Source organism: Hevea brasiliensis, chromosome 8, assembly GCF_030052815.1.
Source record: "Hevea brasiliensis isolate MT/VB/25A 57/8 chromosome 8, ASM3005281v1, whole genome shotgun sequence".
In the NCBI taxonomy this organism is placed as follows: Eukaryota; Viridiplantae; Streptophyta; class Magnoliopsida; order Malpighiales; family Euphorbiaceae; genus Hevea; species Hevea brasiliensis.
In genome coordinates this window covers 101,486,466-101,504,345 of record NC_079500.1, presented here as the reverse complement: position 1 = coordinate 101,504,345, position 17,880 = coordinate 101,486,466, and the positions used below count along the sequence as shown (strand labels likewise).

The window sequence follows — 17,880 nt, the reverse complement described above, 5'->3', positions numbered from 1 at the left end:
TTGGCGTCTAACCTTTTCGGGGTAGAAGAATTACTTCTACAGCTTTAATTGACAAACGTTTCCTGAGGCCCCAGCATTGCCTTTCAGATGTGGTACCCTTTTATCCAATTTTTATAGGATTTTGGCCATTTATGTGCCTTTTTTACTATATTATTAGAGAGAAATTGGCATTTGACGATTTTGGGATGGAAGAATTACTTCTATGCTTTCATTTGATGAGTGTTTCCAGGGTCCCAACATTGCCTTTCTTAAGTGGTACCCTTTATCAAATTTTTGCAGGATTTTGGCCATTTGCGTGCCTGTTTAACCATATTATTGGCAAAAAATTACCTTGTGACCATTTTGCAGTGCTAGAATTACTTTTATGCTTTTAGTTGACAAATATTTATAGGGGCCCTGACATTGCCTTTTAGAAGTGTGTCACGACCCAAAATTCTGTATCGCGACCGGCGCATAATTTAAGTATTCTTAAATCATGCAAGCCTTATCAGAGTATCTTGAATAAATATATTATCACTTACTAATAAAAAAATAAATAAAATCTAAATAACAAAATACTGAATGAACATCATAAATATCCCATAAGTAAACTACGGAGTCTCAACAGATTTCCAATAAAAACTTAAACTGTTCAATAAACTAAACTAATTATCAGCCCGAGGAAATATAAATTCGGGCATACCATGAGAACAAATTAAAGATTGTCCCTCTCCAAAAACTAGACTGAATATTTGGATCAGCTGCAGAATTCTACTGATCTGAAACAGATAACAGACAGAGAAAATGTGGTTTGAGCTAATGCTCAGTGAATGATAATTATAGCACACAACAGAACAGGAACAACCAGACGCTTGATTAATTTCGCAATAAATTTTCTATCCAATAAAATCATACTCATGCTATCAAAATCATTAATAAAATAATTTTATAAAATATATAAATAAAAGAAATTCATTCAATAAAATTTTATGGTACAGTACACCAGGGTGATGATACCCCACATCACCAAAGGCCAGATGGTAAGTGTGCTACCAGATATTAGATACCTTCCTCCTCCTTCACAGATATCAATGCATATAGTACTAATGCAAACCAAAAATTGCAATGATGCATGACTCAACAATACAACCTAATACTATGATAATCCACACAATGGGGCCAGATAACAGATACAGATATTGGGCACAGGTATCAATTCAAAAAAAGAAAATCTATTTGTACAAATCAATTAAAATCAACAAAAAAAAATTTCAGATAGCAAATAATAACTGATAGTGCAATTTCAAAAGTTTATTTCAATAATTTCAGAGAGTCAATAAGATCAAATCAATTTTAAATAAATTCAGTGTAACACGTCGACAAATTTATAGTCAGATATCAATCATATAAAGACATTAAAGGCCTGTTCCCACATCGGCAAAACACGGGAGAGATGCTGGGTTTATAAGTTGGTGGTTCGTAATCCATAGTGACGCGTTTTAAAACCGTGAGGGCTTCGGCTCAGAGTGGATAATATCACTAGTGGGCCGGGCCGTTACATTTGTGGTATCAGAGCCGCTCCGCGTGCAACCTTGAGCGATGGTGGGGCAAACCTCAGCAAGGACACTGAGTCCCATAAGGGGGGTGGATTGTAACACCCTAGGCAAATCCCACATCGGCAAAACATGGGAGAGATGCTGGGTTTATAAGTTGGTGGTTCGTAATCCATAGTGACGCGTTTTAAAACCGTGAGGGCTTCGGCTCAGAGCGGACAATATCACTAATGGCTCGGCCCACTAGTGATATTGTCCGCTCTGAGCCGAAGCCCTCACGGTTTTAAAACTCGTCACTATGGATTACGAACCACCAACTTATAAACCCAGCATCTCTCCCGTGTTTTGCCGATGTGGGATTTGCCTAGGGTGTTACATCCCAAAATCATCAATCATATAAAGACATTAAAGGCCTGTTCCCGGAATCCTAGTGGCTTTAATGCAGTGATAATTGATAAAATCAATTATTTAATCAAAATCGAAATAAAATTCAATAATAAAATAAAACTCTAGAAAGTCACATATAAAATAATTGTTAAAATATTGATTTAAAATTTCATTTAATAACAAGTTTAATGCTAAGAAATTTTAAAAGGAACTAAAACAATGTCATGTACTATAACTACCACTCACCTGAAACCTCCAAGACAATAGTTATATTCAATGAAAGAGAGATAATTTCAGCTGACAGATTGAATATTCGAATCTCCTTGAAAATAGAATTCAAGATGATGAATAGAGAAGTAAGAATTTATAGATTCTCTTCGCACATCAGATTATAAATCGTAAATTTATATATATATATATATATATATATACACACACACATATAACAATAATGAAAGATAATGAAAATACCTGTTGAGAATATTTGATAGAAAAAGGAGATGATAAACAGGCTTTGAGAGCAAAGTTTAGCAGAAAGAGTTGATTATGGTATATATATTTCAAGAGTTCTATTAGATATAGAATGGGATAAGAGTTATTATTGAACTGGATTGTTCATATTACAGATATATCTTTAATTTCAAAAATAATATATATATAAAAATAAATAAGCAGACCATCCAATAAAATATTCTTTTTTTTAGATAAATTTATTAAATTATTGTTAGCTAATTAAAATAAATAAATAATAAATAGATAAAATATTGGGTTTCCACAAAGTGGTACCCCTTTATCGAATTTTTATAGTATTTTGGCTATTTGCGTACCTATTTGACTGTATTATTGCTGAAATTTTAGTGACCATTTTGGAGTGGAAGAATTACTTCTACGCTTTCAGTTGACAAACATTTCCTAGGGTCTCGGTGTTGCCTTTTTGAAGTGGTACCTTTTATCGAATTTTTGTAGAATTTTGGCCATTTTCATGTCTATTTAACTGTATTATTGGCAAAAAATTAACGTGTGACTATTTTGGGATGATAAAATTACTTCTGCATTTTCAATTGATCGTTTTTAGGGGTCCTAGCATCACCTTTTAGAAGTAGTATCCCTTTATCGAATTTTTGCAGGGTTTTGGCCATTTGCGTGCTTGATTGATTATATTGTTGGTTAAAAATTGACATAGGACTATTTTGGGTAGAAGAATTACTTCTATACTTTCAGTTAATAAATGTTTCTTGAGGTTGCGGCATCACCTTTTTATAAGTGGCACCTCATTATCGAATTTTTGTAAGATTTTGGCCATTTGCGTGCCTATTTAATTGTATTATTAGCAAAAAATTAGCGTGTGAATATTTTGGAGTGGAATAATTACTTCTACACTTTCAACTAACGAACATTTTCAGGGTCCTAGCGTCGCCTTTTGGAAATGAACCGCTTTTATTGAATTTTTATAAGAGTATGGCCATTTATGTGCTTTTTTTTACCGCATTATTAGCGAAAAATTGGTGTGTGACAATTTTAGGGTGGAAGAATTACTTCATCTTCAGTTGATGAACATTACCCGGAGCCCTGGTGTCGCATTTTAGAAGTGGCACTCGTTTATCAAATTTTTATAGAATTTTAACCATTTGCGCGCCTGTTTGATCATATTGTTGACAAAAAAAATTAGTATGTGACCATTTTGGAGTGGTAGAATTACTTATAAGCTTTCAATTGACGAACATTTTCAGGGGCCCTAGTGACGTCTTTTAGAAATGGTACCCTTTTATCAAATTTTTGTAAGATATTTGCCATTTGCGTACTTGTTTGATCGTATTATTAGTGAAAAATTGGCGTGTCACCATTTTGGGGTAGAAAAATTATTTATACTTAACAAACGTTTCTCAAGGACCCAGCATCGACTTTTAGGAGTGGTATCCTTTTATCAAATTTTCACAAGATTTTAGCCATTTGAGTACCTGTTTAATCATATTATTGACAAAAAAAATTGCAATGTGAATATTTTAGAGTGAAAGAATTGCTTATCTCGATGGGCATGAAATTTGAATTTTTCTATTTGCTTGGTGTAAAGGGGCTCACTAATCTTCTTTAGTTTTCTTACCCCTACTTCAATAATTTTCCTCATACTTTTCATGATTTCTTGTCATACACAGATTCTTGCCCATCTGTAATGCACTTTTGTAGGAGAGAGAGGTGGTGGCATCATGTTATCCCATAATTGTGCTTAGGTGCAAGAATTTGCTCTCCATAAAAGTAAAGTAGCCTTATGGATAACGCCAAATAGTTTTAACTTTCCATTCCAACTTTGTCAAGAAAATCCTTACACAGGACAGGTTCCCTAACCATCTCCTAATTTTCAGCTGTTTAGTATGGGCAAAATTTGGGTTGAAGTTTGCTTCATATCTGCTCGTGGGCTCCGACATACTTCCTCCCTCTGGAAACTTCAGTGGTTTGCCGTTGGTTGGATTGATCCTAACAACAAATATTGCACCAAGATCGATGCCTCTGGGAACGCAAATCCCATATGGAAAACCAAGTTTGCTACCTTGGTTGATGATGCAAACTTTCAAGATATGGCACTACATGTTGAGGTATACAGCAGAGAGCCCATTTTCCTCAGAGAAAGACTTCAAGGCACTGCAACTGTCCTCCTGAAAGAATTCTTGGCCAAGTATAGCAAAAGCTCAGAGGCCTCAAGGCCAGGAAAAGAAGAAGTGGGGAGCTACCAACTGCGCAAAAGAAATTCCGGCAAACCACAAGGGTTTATAGATATTTCTATTCGTGTCTCAGAGGACAGGGGAGAGCCAAGTTCATACGCAGGTATTTATGGGACGGATCTTTAACTTGCCCAACTGAATTTTCATCAGCATATTTTATTGAATATTTTCCGTGTAGTTAAGTTTCCTTCCCCTTTTTTTAATTTGACATTATTATAGACAACCAATATGGACCATGGATCACCTTCTATTAGTCGACTTAAAATTTAATATTTTTGCTTTTATAGGCAATGAAGGAGGGATTGTGCTGATGGATAATGGTGGCAACATTGCACTGTCTTCTGAAGAAAATCAATCATCAAATTTTTCATATGCTCATCCATCGCCTTATCGTGCAAATTATTCCAATCCATCCATGGGTGGACCAAGTTACCCCCCAGCAGCTGGACCCAGCTATCATCCACCACGCACGCCTCCTCCACCACCACCACCGCCTTCTAACGTTGGCTATGTACCCACTTTTCTTCCAAATTCAGACTACATTAATATGCCATCATCTGCAGCAGCACCTGGACTGGGTGCCAGACCTGGTTTAGCAATGGGAGTTGGTGCTGGGGCTCTGGCTGCAGGTGCTGTGATTTTTGGCGATGACTTCATGTCAGGATTTGATATTCCGGCAAGCTTACCAGATCCTAGTCTTACAATATCAACAGACCCTCCTTTTTGATACAAGTGAGGTACAATTACATTTAGTATGTTGAAATGCTCAAGACATTTGATTTGATTATCCCATAATTTCCACCATCACGGATGAGAATCAAGCCAAGCAAATAAAATACTAGGATTGAACACCATGTTTAATGCGCACATATAATTGATCAATTTCAGTGCTCTAAAAGGAAAGAAAAGAAATCTGAAAAATACTGTATATAAGCCAAGTCTTAGCTAGTATGTGGTGAAAAACATTGTGTTCATTTTCAATATATTTTGTATTAGATGTGGGTTCTTTAACAAAATCTGAGTTTTCGCCGTCGCTTTTATGTCGTTTCTTCTTCCTATGGTGAAATTCATTCTTGCTCTTTCTGGGATGGCTTTACAAGATCCAAGCAAGGAAGTTAGAAGATGCTTCAGCTCACTAACTACTCTTTTAGAGGCTTTTAGGGTTGGAGATTTGGAATCATGGAAGAGATCTTTTCCTCCTCTCAATTTCTTGATTTGTTGGAGCAACCGCTCTGTTCATGATCTGGGAGTATAAAAATGATGTTTGTGAGCAATGCTGGACTCTTATTGTAGACTTATCTTCAGTATACTAGATAGGGTTAACGCATGAATTTTTTTTAGAGAATATGAATTTTTCTTATTGTTTTATTGCTAAGAAATGCAGCTTATTGCCGTTTTCACATAAATAAAATAAACATACAATCACTATAAAGCAACAATAATCAAAGCATTCGGCTGTTATATGTACAAGCATTACTCTTCAATGAATGGGCTTTTAAATCACGGCTTGCAAAGATGGTTCCTCAAAATCACCAAAAGCTCTTTTCAGAAACATCTCAACAACTGAAACAAACTCTTCCACCTTCTCTTCATGAGGCAGATGGCCACAATGCTTAATTACTTGGAGGCAAGATCCAGGTATAGCTTGTGCAAGTCTCTTAGCATTCCAAGAGGGAACAATTCGATCACTATCACCAGTGACAATCAGAACTGGGATGAGATCAAGAAATGACAAGGATCACCATTACATTCTTCTAGCAGTTAAAACTCAATATAAGGACAGACGTCCGATACTAGGATTCAGGAATTAAATACTGATGCCAGAAAACTGAACTGATTAGCAATCAATTAGGAAAGTTGAACTTAGAAATTTCTCCAGGTTGAGAAATTCCTATTCAAAGGCATTCTCTTATGGTCCTATTAATGTACTTCCCACCCCATCTCCAGTCATCCAGGCAGCCTTTAAAGTTTACACAATCCTGATTAGAGGCCAGGCTACCTTATCCATTGGAACCTTAAATAGTGCCAATCCATCTAAAAAACCTTTAACTCACCGACTGCATTTTTGGCTCTGACTTAGCAATAGAAGACTTCAAAAGTAGGCAATTATCCAAATGTTAATTTTAAGTGGGCACAAAATAGTATTACCAGGACATGAGATTTCGTGAAGTCTTTTTGACAGTTGCGGCTTTGAACCAGACTCTGAGTATGCAAGTGTTGCTGCAGTGAATTCTGCAAGAGCCTTGTCCCATCCCTTAGCCCTCAATGGCTGCATTTATATAGGTAATGTCCAAGTAAACAATATGCAGGTAAACGACAAATGATTTCCATTTACGCTGTCACATGATTCAGTATTTCGTTCTACATTTTGAAAGACAATAAGAACAAGGAAAGCCAAACTAGAGTACCTTTGTATAACCATCTAGAACATGTTCACTGACTTGCTTTGAGTCGTACCAAGCAAACCTTACTGCCGCTGTACCAAATTTATCAATTAACATCCTTATCTGATAATCACATAGGCAAGTCATCATTAAATAGATATTGAAGATAATCAAAGCATGTCCTATATACAAGGACAAATATAGTTTAAAATTGGCATTATTAGCTATATTCTGTTCCAATAAAACATATATATTGAGCAGTGGTCGCATATAAAAGGAGGACGCTAACAGCAATCACATTTGTCCTTATAGATGGCCTCACCCCTACAAATAAATTTATGTTAATGAACATAACTCGTGAACTTGGCGTGAGAAATCCCCATTTTGAAGATAACAGCTTAGAGAAGATGAACAACAATGGTTAAGGATGCCTAACCACAAACGCTGAATTAAAATTTTCAAGGATAATCAATATTTTGATATTTCAACTTCATAAGCCTAAAGGATGAACTGAATCAGCCAAGTTTAGAAATAATGTAAATCAAATAGCAAGAGATCTTTGGCAAAGAAATTCAGTACCAGCATTACGCCGAAATCAGAGCGCAAAATGGCTGACAACACTTTCTTATACAAAGAATTAAGCATATCCGCCATTCCCTTAAGCATTTGCGTTATTGCCTGAATAATGCATGTTGTTAACTTCAATAAAATCACAGAAAGCTTGATAAATTGTTTTTTGAAACCATTTGAATTTGATCCATCCCCTTCAGTCTGGGTATCTCTTCCTCCCTCATTTCCTTCAGCAACCCTATAAAAAGGTCGAGGGGCAAATATTGCAGGGGCAACAAGGATTAGAGCTGCAATTCGTTCTGGAGCCTCAAAATATGATTCAACAGCTACAAGAGAACCAGCCGAATGCCTAGCATGTCAAGTTTTTAATATATTCAGAGAGAGAAGTTTCCACAAAGTAACTATAGAGTAGAGCTCAATTATCAATAAACAAGTAAAACTAATAAATTGAAAATGATATAGCAGGACTAATTTCAATTATTAAATCAAAAAACTGAAAGAAAAAAGCAATTAGACTGTCCCTAGGCAGGACAGCAATAGGCTTTATTTCTCAAGTGAAGAAGTGTTGGAGAAAGAGCAAAAATTTACAAGAGAGAGGGAGAGATAACTTAGCAATTATACAAGAAAATGGAGAGCAAATTCATCTGTTACTTATTTGAAGAATATTTATACATGGATATTACTTAAATTTATTAACCAAACTCCCATAAATTAAGGAAGTTTGTCATCCAAACTAAAGCCCCAAAATAAGCTTCTCCATTCCTTTACAACCACTCCACCTAATAAAAGATTTGTTGAATAACAAAATGCAACAAAATATCTAAACATCATCTAGCAATATATTTTCAGACAGCAACATCATTTGCATCAGTAAAACTAGTCAAAAAGAAATCCAGCAACAAAACTTGCATCAACTTTAATAAAACAGAGACAGCAGCAGCTTCAACACTCCTCCTTGATACAAGTGTTGGAGTACACACCAAGCCGAAGCCTAAGGAATTCAAACCTCAACTTCTACAATGCTTTGGTGAAAATATCAGTTGTTTGATCTTCAGAATTGCAGTGGATAATCAGTACTTCATTTTCTTTCTCTGCCTCACGAATTGCATGATATTTGATCTTGATATGTTTGGTTTTGCCATGGAAGACTGGATTCTTTACCATGGCAACCGCTGATTTGCTGTCACAAAGTATCTCAGTTGGACTATTTTGATGAAAATTCAGATCAGCTAAAATCTTCCTCAACCAAATTGCTTGGTTAACAACAGCAGATGCTGTAACATACTCTGTCTCGGCAGTTAATTGAGCAACTGAAGCTTGCTTTCTCATTCCCCAGCAGATGACAGCAGAACCAATTGAGAAACAAAAACCAGTTGTACTCTTCACATCTTCTAGTGAACCAGCCCAATCACTATCAAAGAAACCCAATAACTTTACATTGGTGGACCTCCTGTAAAACAAACCAAAGCCAACAGTCCCTTGCACATATCTTATGACTCGTTTGGCTACTACAAGATGGTTCTCAGTTAGTGAATTCATGAACCTCGACAATAAACTGGTGGCAAACATAATATCTAGCTTGGTGACCAATATACACTTCCTCCGTCAAAGAACCATTCAAGAAAGCAGATTTCACATCTAATTGAAAGACATCCCAACCTTCACTTGCTGCTAAAACAAGAATCAATCCGATAGTGTCAAAACATGCAACTGGTGCAAAAGTTTCAGTGAAATCGATCCCTTGCTGCTGAGCATAGCCTTTGACAACATACTTGCTTTGTGCTTATTGATGGAGCCATCAGAATTCAATTTCAATTTGAAGACCCACTCAGTTCCTATTACATGTTTGCTTGCTGGTCTAGGAACTAAAATCCAATTGTCATTTTTCATAATCATCCTCAACTCCTCCTCCATGGCAGCTCTCCACTCAGGAATTTTCAAGGCTTCATCCACCTGAGTTGGTTCAAGTGAGACAACATTATATTTGTTGTAAATTTTCTCTAGTGATCTAGTTCCTTGAACTGTATGATCATCTTCATCAGATTCATCATCATATGTAGCTGGAAGATCATACTCTTGCTAAAATTGATCTTGATTAAAGACTAGTTGAGAATTTTCTGGCTTCATTTTACTCCAATCCCACTTACCATTCTCATGAAATTTGATACTCCTGCTGACATATACTTGCTTAGTGACAGGATTCAAAATTTTATAGGCTTTGGATTCATTGCTATAACTGAGTAAAATTCCTTTCTCAGCTCGTTCATCCAGCTTGCCCCTTTTTGCTTTAGGAATGAAGGAATAACATATGCTACCAAAAACCTTGAGGTGGGCAACTGAAGGTTTGACTCCAAACCAAGTTTGAAAGGAGTTTTCTCATCAATACCTTTGGTTGGAAGCCTATTTTGTAGATATATAGCAGTATTCACCGCTTCTGCCCAAAGAATTTTTGGCAATTTTTTCTCAAATAAAAGACATCTAGCCATATATATCACTGATCAATTCTTGCTTTCGCTCACACCATTTTGTTGAGGTGTGTAGGCTACCGTCAACTAATGATGAATGCCAACTTCTTGTAGATATTGTTTGAATTGATTGGAAGCAAATACGGTCCCATTATCAGATCTTAGAGTCTTGGTCAGGGAACCAGATTGGTTCTCTACCATTGACTTGAATTTCAAAAACATATTAAACACTTCAAATTTAAATTGAAGGAAATAAACCTAGCAAAATCTGGTATAGTCATCGATGAACAACAGAAAATACTTATTGCCATTGTAAGAGGAGACACTCATAGAACCACACACATCAATGTGGATTAATTCAAGTTTTGTAGAAGCTCTCCATGCTTGATCAACAGGGATGGTGTCTGGCTGAGTTTGCCTAACTAACAGGCTTCACACATGCTTGTATTTTCAACTACAGATGGCAAACCAACAACCAAGCTCTTGGATTGAAGCAATCTCAATGATTTGAGATTGGTGTGGCCCAATCGCTTATGCCATAAATCAGAATCCTCTCTAAGACTCAAGCATGACTCTACTTTAGTTTTCTTAAAGTTTAGTGGAAAGCTTCTTTGATGCATTTCAACAGTGAATAACTTTATACCAGAAGGATCAATAATTTTACAAGTTCAATCCTTAAATACCAACGTATAGTTCTTATCTAACAACTGACCAACAGAAAGCAGGCTTTGATTTAATTCAGGACCATAAAGGACTTCAGAAATAACCTTTGTACTTGAAGGAGTTTGCACAATCACATCTCCCTTGCCTTTAACATCAACACGCCTTCCATCCCCAAGTCTGACATTTGAGGAGTAATTTGAATCCAAGCATATTGAAACTTTTCAAGTTTGCTGTCATGTGTTGTGTGCAACCACTGTCAACAAGCCACACTTCCTTTCCTTCAATTGAGACACCAAATTCTTTAATCTCTGCAACAGCAAACATCTTCTCTTCTTGAATTTCAGAATTTTCAATGGCTTGTGCAGAGTGAGCCTGTGTTTGTTGATTCTAGCTTGTTGAACAAACCTTCTCAATGTGACCAAATTGCCTGCAGATATTACACTGAGCTCCAGGTCTGAACCAGCAATAATTCTCAGTATGGTTGGTCTTTTTACAATGTGGACAAGGTGGAAATCTATCCTTCCTCCCCTATTTCTTGAAATTTCTCTTATTCTTCCCCTTTTTATCGGTTTGCTGGCTTTTTGAACCTCCTTCTTGCATTTTTACTTTCTGAGTTGCTATAAGAGCCTTCTCCCCAACACTTTCTTCTTTTCTAAATGCTCTTCTCTGCTCAACAGCTTGCAGAGCATTTGAAAGCTCAATTAAAGAGATCTGAGACATGTCCCAACTGTCTTCAAGAGAAGAAAGTTTTACTTCATATTTTTTAGGGAGAGTCAGCGTAACCTTCTCCACAATCCTCTTCTCTTCTAACTCTTCTCCTGACAACCTAAATTGGTTTACTATCTTCATAACTCTGTCGATATAATTCTTCACCTTCTCAGTGTCCTTCATCGTCAATAGCTCAAACTCTTTTCTCAAATTAAACACTTGCATCTGCCTTTTTTTGTCAAATCCTTGAAACTCTATCTTCAACTTCTCCCATGCTTCATGTGCTGTCTCACGTGCCATGATCCTGGTGAAGATAGGATCTATAACATCAGCATGAATATAGGACATGGCCTTTGGAGCTTTAGCAACTTCTTCTTCATGTTGCCTTATTTGATTCAAAGTTGAATTCTGTCGTAGTGGAGGAGGTGCTCTATTTTCCTCTAAATACTGCCATAGTCCAAGACGAAAGTAGGCTCTCATTTTCACAGCCCATACATGGTAATTTTCACCATTGCAGTGAGGTGGTGATAGAGAAGTACTGCCAGAAGCCATTGAAAGTGAAGCACTCAAACACGAACTAAGTGTTTTGTGGTTAGTTTGGTGGTTTTCTCACTGGTTTTCTCCCAAACACATAGTCCCTCAAGATCAAGACTGCTCTGATACCATTTGTTGGAGAAAAGGCAAAAATTTACAAGAGAGAGGGAGAGATAACTTAGCAATTATACAAGAAAATAGAGAGGAAATTCATCTGTTACTGATTTTGAAAAATATTTATTCATGGATATTACTAAAGTTTGTTAACCAAACTCCCATAAGTTAAGAAGTTTGTCATCCAAACTAAGCCCCAAAATAAGCTTCTCCATTCCTTTACAACCACTCTACCTAATACAAGATTTGGTGAATAACAAAATGCAACAAAATATCTAAACATCATCTGGCGATATATTTTCAGACAGCAACATCATTTGCATCAATAAAACTAGTCAAAAAGAAATCCAGCAACAACACTTGCATCAACTTTAATAAAACAGAGACAGCAGCAGCTTCAACAAGAAGGCAAAAACTGAAGTAACAGTCTAAAATGGAAAAGAAGAACTTACCCCACCAGAATTGCTTTCTCAGCTTCCAATAAATCAATGAATTGCAAGGTAGCAAGCACAGAAAATGCCATGGAGTATAGATTCAATGGTTTTGTGTCCTCGGTACCAAGGGATGAATGCATGAAAGAATCAACCCTAGACGTCAATCCAAAGGCAGGTCTGTCAAAGGCAAGAACTTTGGAAGCGGTGACCTCTGCCAAGCGCTTCATAACTCGGCTCCACGAGAAAACAGAGGCTCCAAAGCCATGTAATAAGATGATAGGAAGGCCAATCTTGTGAGAAGTAGAGTAAGGAAGTTGAGAAAGAGCGTTCATTTGTGATTCTGCAGTGTACACCTTGTGGTGTATGTGTACCCCTTCAAACTCACAAAAACAACTGTCTGGATCGGCTAAAAGTTTAGGGTCCAATAATTCATCTTGATCAACACCAGCTATTTTCTTCTTTCTCTGCTGTGTTTTTGGTTCCAACCATGGATCTGGAGATTACACAGGAGAAACTAAGTACTCTTACAAGTAGCAGTGAGTAAGAGAGAGTAGTAGAGATTAGAAAAGATTAGAATTGATACCACAGCCGCTGCCTGGTGCAGCAGAAGAAGAAGCAGCAGCGGCGGCACGAGAATGAGGAAGAAATCTGTTAGACGAAACTTTTGGATAACGTAAGGAAAATCCACCCAGCCAATCAGGAAAGCTGAGGGTGTTGCCATTGTTTCTCGATATCTTACCATCACTGACATTGTAGTAGTGGGATAGGAAGGCAGGCTGCTGAAACACTATCCCTTTCATGGTGTAGGTATTTTGATTAATTTTAAGAAAAGATTAGCAGATCAAAGTAACCATACCAGAACCAGAAAAAGGGGTGTTGTTTGAAGCCAACCGATAAAAGAACCAGAGAGAGAGACTGTGTCTCCGTGAGAGACTAGAGAAATATTGCGGACAAAATGAAGAAGAACAGGCATTTGTGTTCCTAAAATAAGGCTACAGTAAACAGCACGGTATGTCGTATAAGTGATCCTCTTTGTACGAACATATATAAAACCCATTTCTTGCTGGAGTTGGCGTCATCTATCGGATGTATCATCTCCATCTAGACACCAGGAGAGAGTGAAAAATGGAGGCTTTGGTGTGTCAGAAATTGGGGGATCCAGTTGGAAAGATGGAGGAGAATTCCCCGATAGTACTAAGCAAAAGGCACCCAATCCCACAATTGGACTCCACAACCGCAGTCAGAGTGAGAGTGAAAGCCACGAGCTTGAACTATGCCAATTGCCTACAGATTTTGGGCAAATACCAAGAGAAGCCTCCCCTGCCTTTCATCCCTGGCTCCGATTACTCTGGTGTAGTCGATGCGGTAGGTACTAATGTCTCCAATTTCAAGGGCGACCACGTCTGTTCCTTCGCTTCCCCTTGTTTTCTTCGCTCAATTCATCTCATCGATCAATCCCAACTGTAAATTTATTCCTTTCTTTTGTTTGCTTGTTTTTTCACTTTGCTGCTGTTGACCCATTTCGATTTTCTTCTTTTTGATCCAAGAAAGTTTCGAGTGCCAGAGGGGTGTGATCTGGTCGCTGCTGCTGCACTGCCTGTCGCTTTTGGAACCTCCCATGTCGCTCTTGTTCGCAGAGCTCACTTGACCTCTTTTCAGGTACCTCATCATCAATATCATTAATCATTTCTCAGAAGGGAATGGAGGAAAACTTGTCTTTTTTATAAAAATTACTTGTAGCCTACATCATTTCTCCTGCTTATATTTCTCTACTATTCCAATAATCTATTCAAACATAAATTAGATGTCTTTTCTTTTCTCTTCATTTCCCTTGCTCAAATTATCTTAATTTCCCTGCACAATTCCAAACAAAGGGAGACGGTTAACCTTGGCATGTCAATGCTATGAATTCTTCTAGGTGCTGCTGGTTCTTGGCGCGGCTGGAGGTGTTGGCTTTTCTGCTGTGCAAATTGGCAAGGTGTATTATTCTCTGTATTATTCTCAGTTCTTCCTCCTTCAAAATAAAAGGGGAAGATGCTTTACCACTAAACTTCTTAATTGCATTTTAACTAGGATCAGGGGATATGAAAGGTAGAGTTTTTGAAGTCATTGGGAGTTGATCATGTGGTGGACTCCAGCAAAGAAGACGTCACTGTGAGTGTCAAAGGTGTCGATGTTTTATATGATAGTGGGGAAATACCTGCCATCCCTGCAAATACCTGCCTCTTTTTAAGGTACTTAGATTCTACTGGTCCATTTACCCACTCATTGGACTCCCAATAATAAATATTTCCTGCAAACCATATGTAACAGCACATTAGATAAATGATTTAATTTACTAAATTCTGAATTTAATATAAAAGAAAAACACAAGTAATAGAGTTGTATAACAATAGTATAACTAGAAGTTGGTAGCATCACCAGATATAACAATGAAGATAAAGCCCCTACGCACTTGCTAACAAGCATGGGGCTTCAATTCCATATAGTTCAGGCGAAATTGCCTTGACCACAAGTCACAAGCTTCGCTACTTATTCTCTTACTGTAGAACCTTTTGAATCAGGAGATGTCAATATAGATTCAAGTGAAGGAAATTGGTGATGATGGCATAAGGATGGAGCACAAATCCCAGGTTCTAGACTGAACCCTTCACGAATCTGTATCTGTATCTATATAACAATTAATCTCAAAAGTAGTTTTCAAGTGCCATTCTTTTCATTCGTCATTTGGTCATTTATCCCCATTTATTCATTTTACCTGTGATCAATCTCTATCTCATTTATTCTTGGTGTTTTTCCTTCCTATTTAGTAATGCACTACTTTAACACTTTATGCCTTTTGGAGTCAATTGATGGTTACAATGTATATATATATTTTTTTTTGTTGGAATGATGGTTAAAATATATTATCTCTATATTATAAACTAAAATTAAATAACATATAAAACTCAACTCAATTCAACTAAGCCTTTATCCAAAAAATTTAGGGTCGACTATATGGATTCGCTTTCTCCACTCTGAACGATTTTGGGTTAAATCCTAAGAAATGTGTAATGTTTTTAGGTCATGTTGTACTACTCTCTTCCAAGTCAATTTAGGTTTACCCCTTTTTTTCTTTTTATCCTCTAACCTCTAACCTAATGTGCTCTACTTATCTAACTAGAGCCTCCGTATGTCTACGTTTCACATGACCAAATCACCTCAATCTCCCTTCTCTCAACTTATCTTCAATTGGCATCACTCCTCCCTTTTTTCTAATACTCTCATTACGGACTTTATCTAGTCTAGTATGGCCACTCATCCAGTGCCCAACACTCTCTACCATATAACATTAACATATAACATAGCCGATGGTATGGCTATACGGTAAAATTTTCCTTTCAATTTATTGAGAATCTTACGATCACATAAAACTCCCGTGGCACGTCTCCACTTCAACGATCCGGCTTTAATCCTATGACTAACATCCTCCTCACATCCCCCATCTACTTGAAGGACTGAACCTAGATATTTAAAGTGATTACTTTGGGAAAATTAAATAACATATATTATATCAAAATAATTACTTTCAAAATACAACCCACAAGCCAACTTTTAATTATCCACTATAATATAAAATCATAAAATCATAAAATTATGTATTTAATTCCTTATAACAAAAATATTACTACGATTGTTGCAGTTGTGTGAGCTAATTGACAGTGAAGGGAGATGTTGGGATTTAGAAAAATTGCAGCAGTTGTTTGCTGAAGAGGATGTTAATCGCATTCTACAAATTCCCCTAAGTAGCAGAAGTATAGCTGATGGGTTAGAGTGGCATTTTGAGAAAAAGGATTGTTACATAGTGAAATCGGGATGTAGAGTTCATATGGAGGATACTTCTACAAGATTTGATTCTAAGATGAATAGAAATTGGGACACGTTGTGGAAGTTACAAATTCCACCTAAAGTAAGGGATTTTATGTGGCGTGTTGCAAAAAATGATATTCCTACGAGGGAGAGGTTTCAACAGAAAGGGTTGAATGTGGAAGGTGATTGCTTATTTTGTGCTGCTCATGAGTATTCTGTTCATATTATGCTGCATTGTCCCTTGGCAAGCTCTTGTTGGGATGTAATTAGCATCTCTAATGCGCTTTTCCATGTATATACCCCTGCCTAATTTGTTGCTTTTGTTATTCTTGTGTTGGAGGAAAATTTAAGAAATCAATCTTGTGTTCTAGCATGGAGTATTGGGTCTGCTCGCAACAATCTTCTGTGGCATGGTAAACATCCCTTCCCTTATGATGTTGTCAGAGATGCAAAACAGGTGCTGATGGATTGGGAGGGTGCTCGACAAGTTGCACCTGCTCTGGCGACTATGGGAGCTATTCACGGAGTGCAAAGTAGATGGTTCAAGCCTCAGGAAGGTGTCTTGAAGTGTAATATTGATGTAAATGTGAATATTGCAAAAAGTAGTGTTGGATTTGGGATGGTATTGCGGGATTCAAATGGTGGATTTGTGACAGCCCTGACTGGTATTGCTCAAGGCTTGCGATCTGCAAGGGAGGCGGAAGTTATTACTATTAGGGAGGCTTTGGCATGGTTTAAACGAAGTCAGCTCTCAAGGGTGTTGGTGGAAACTGATTCACAGGAGGTTGCTTTTGCATTTCAAAGTGCAGAGGAAGAAAGAATTGAATTTGGGGCTATTGTTTAAGATTGTAATTTCTTCTGCAACAGCTTAATGAGGTCTCTATGAGTTAGATTCGCAGAACTTGTAATCAAGTAGCTGATTGTTTAGTTAAATTTGCTTCTGTTCATGACAATCATTATGTTTGGGTTGACTTATCAAACTCTTGTAAAGTCTTAATGGCTACTGATCTTCATGATTAATGCATTTTCAATTTGTTTGATTAATTAAAAGTCTATTATAATTATTAAATTATGTATTTAATTATTTATAATAAAAAAAATTATGTAATAGTTATAATTTAATTAATATTAAAAATCATATAAATTAATATTATATATCAAAATAAACTACCCACCTTCTATTTAACTAAAATTTTCTCTTGCACTTATCAAATAAAATTTTAATAATCAAAGTATTAGGAAAAAAAACACACAAATATCACTAAATTAATCTTTAATTTTATAAAAAATTTATTTATATATATTTTATTGATATTTTATTATTTATTTTTTTAATTTACATTCATTTTTTTTAATTATTTTCTTTATATTTTCACATTTCTTTTCACAAATATTTTTAAATAAAAACATAAATATAAATATGATAATTGTTATATAAACATAAATATAAATATGAAAATTGTTATATAGCCATATTTTTTAATTCAATGATATCAATAATAATTATCCTGCATAATGCGCCG

The 17,880-nt window shown here is 36.4% G+C and overlaps 2 protein-coding genes and 1 pseudogene across 4 annotated transcripts; 2 read left to right on the top strand and 1 right to left on the bottom strand.

Moving 5' to 3' along the window:
* Positions 1–4,121: 4,121 nt before the first annotated feature.
* LOC110657636 (uncharacterized) lies at positions 4,122–5,652 on the top strand. The gene is made up of 2 exons (XM_021814930.2): positions 4,122–4,739; positions 4,924–5,652. The coding sequence occupies exons 1-2, from the start codon at positions 4,289–4,291 to the stop codon at positions 5,361–5,363; spliced, it is 891 nt and encodes a 296-aa protein (XP_021670622.2). The 5' UTR covers positions 4,122–4,288; the 3' UTR covers positions 5,364–5,652.
* Positions 5,653–6,015: 363 nt separating this feature from the next.
* On the bottom strand, positions 6,016–13,308 carry LOC110657634 (uncharacterized). Of its 3 annotated transcripts, none has more exons than XM_058151941.1 (6): positions 13,092–13,308; positions 12,527–13,001; positions 7,600–7,939; positions 7,045–7,143; positions 6,785–6,905; positions 6,016–6,346 (listed from the first exon to the last, which is right to left on the bottom strand). In XM_058151941.1, the coding sequence occupies exons 1-6, from the start codon at positions 13,306–13,308 to the stop codon at positions 6,132–6,134; spliced, it is 1,467 nt and encodes a 488-aa protein (XP_058007924.1). In that variant the 3' UTR covers positions 6,016–6,131. The 3 variants fall into 3 exon arrangements, with proteins under 3 accessions (XP_058007924.1, XP_058007926.1, XP_058007925.1); XM_058151943.1 differs by having other exon boundaries at positions 6,016–6,324; XM_058151942.1 differs by having other exon boundaries at positions 7,600–7,828.
* A 325-nt stretch (positions 13,309–13,633) lies between these two features.
* Positions 13,634–17,407, top strand: LOC110657635 (uncharacterized; annotated as a pseudogene).
* Positions 17,408–17,880: the final 473 nt, after the last annotated feature.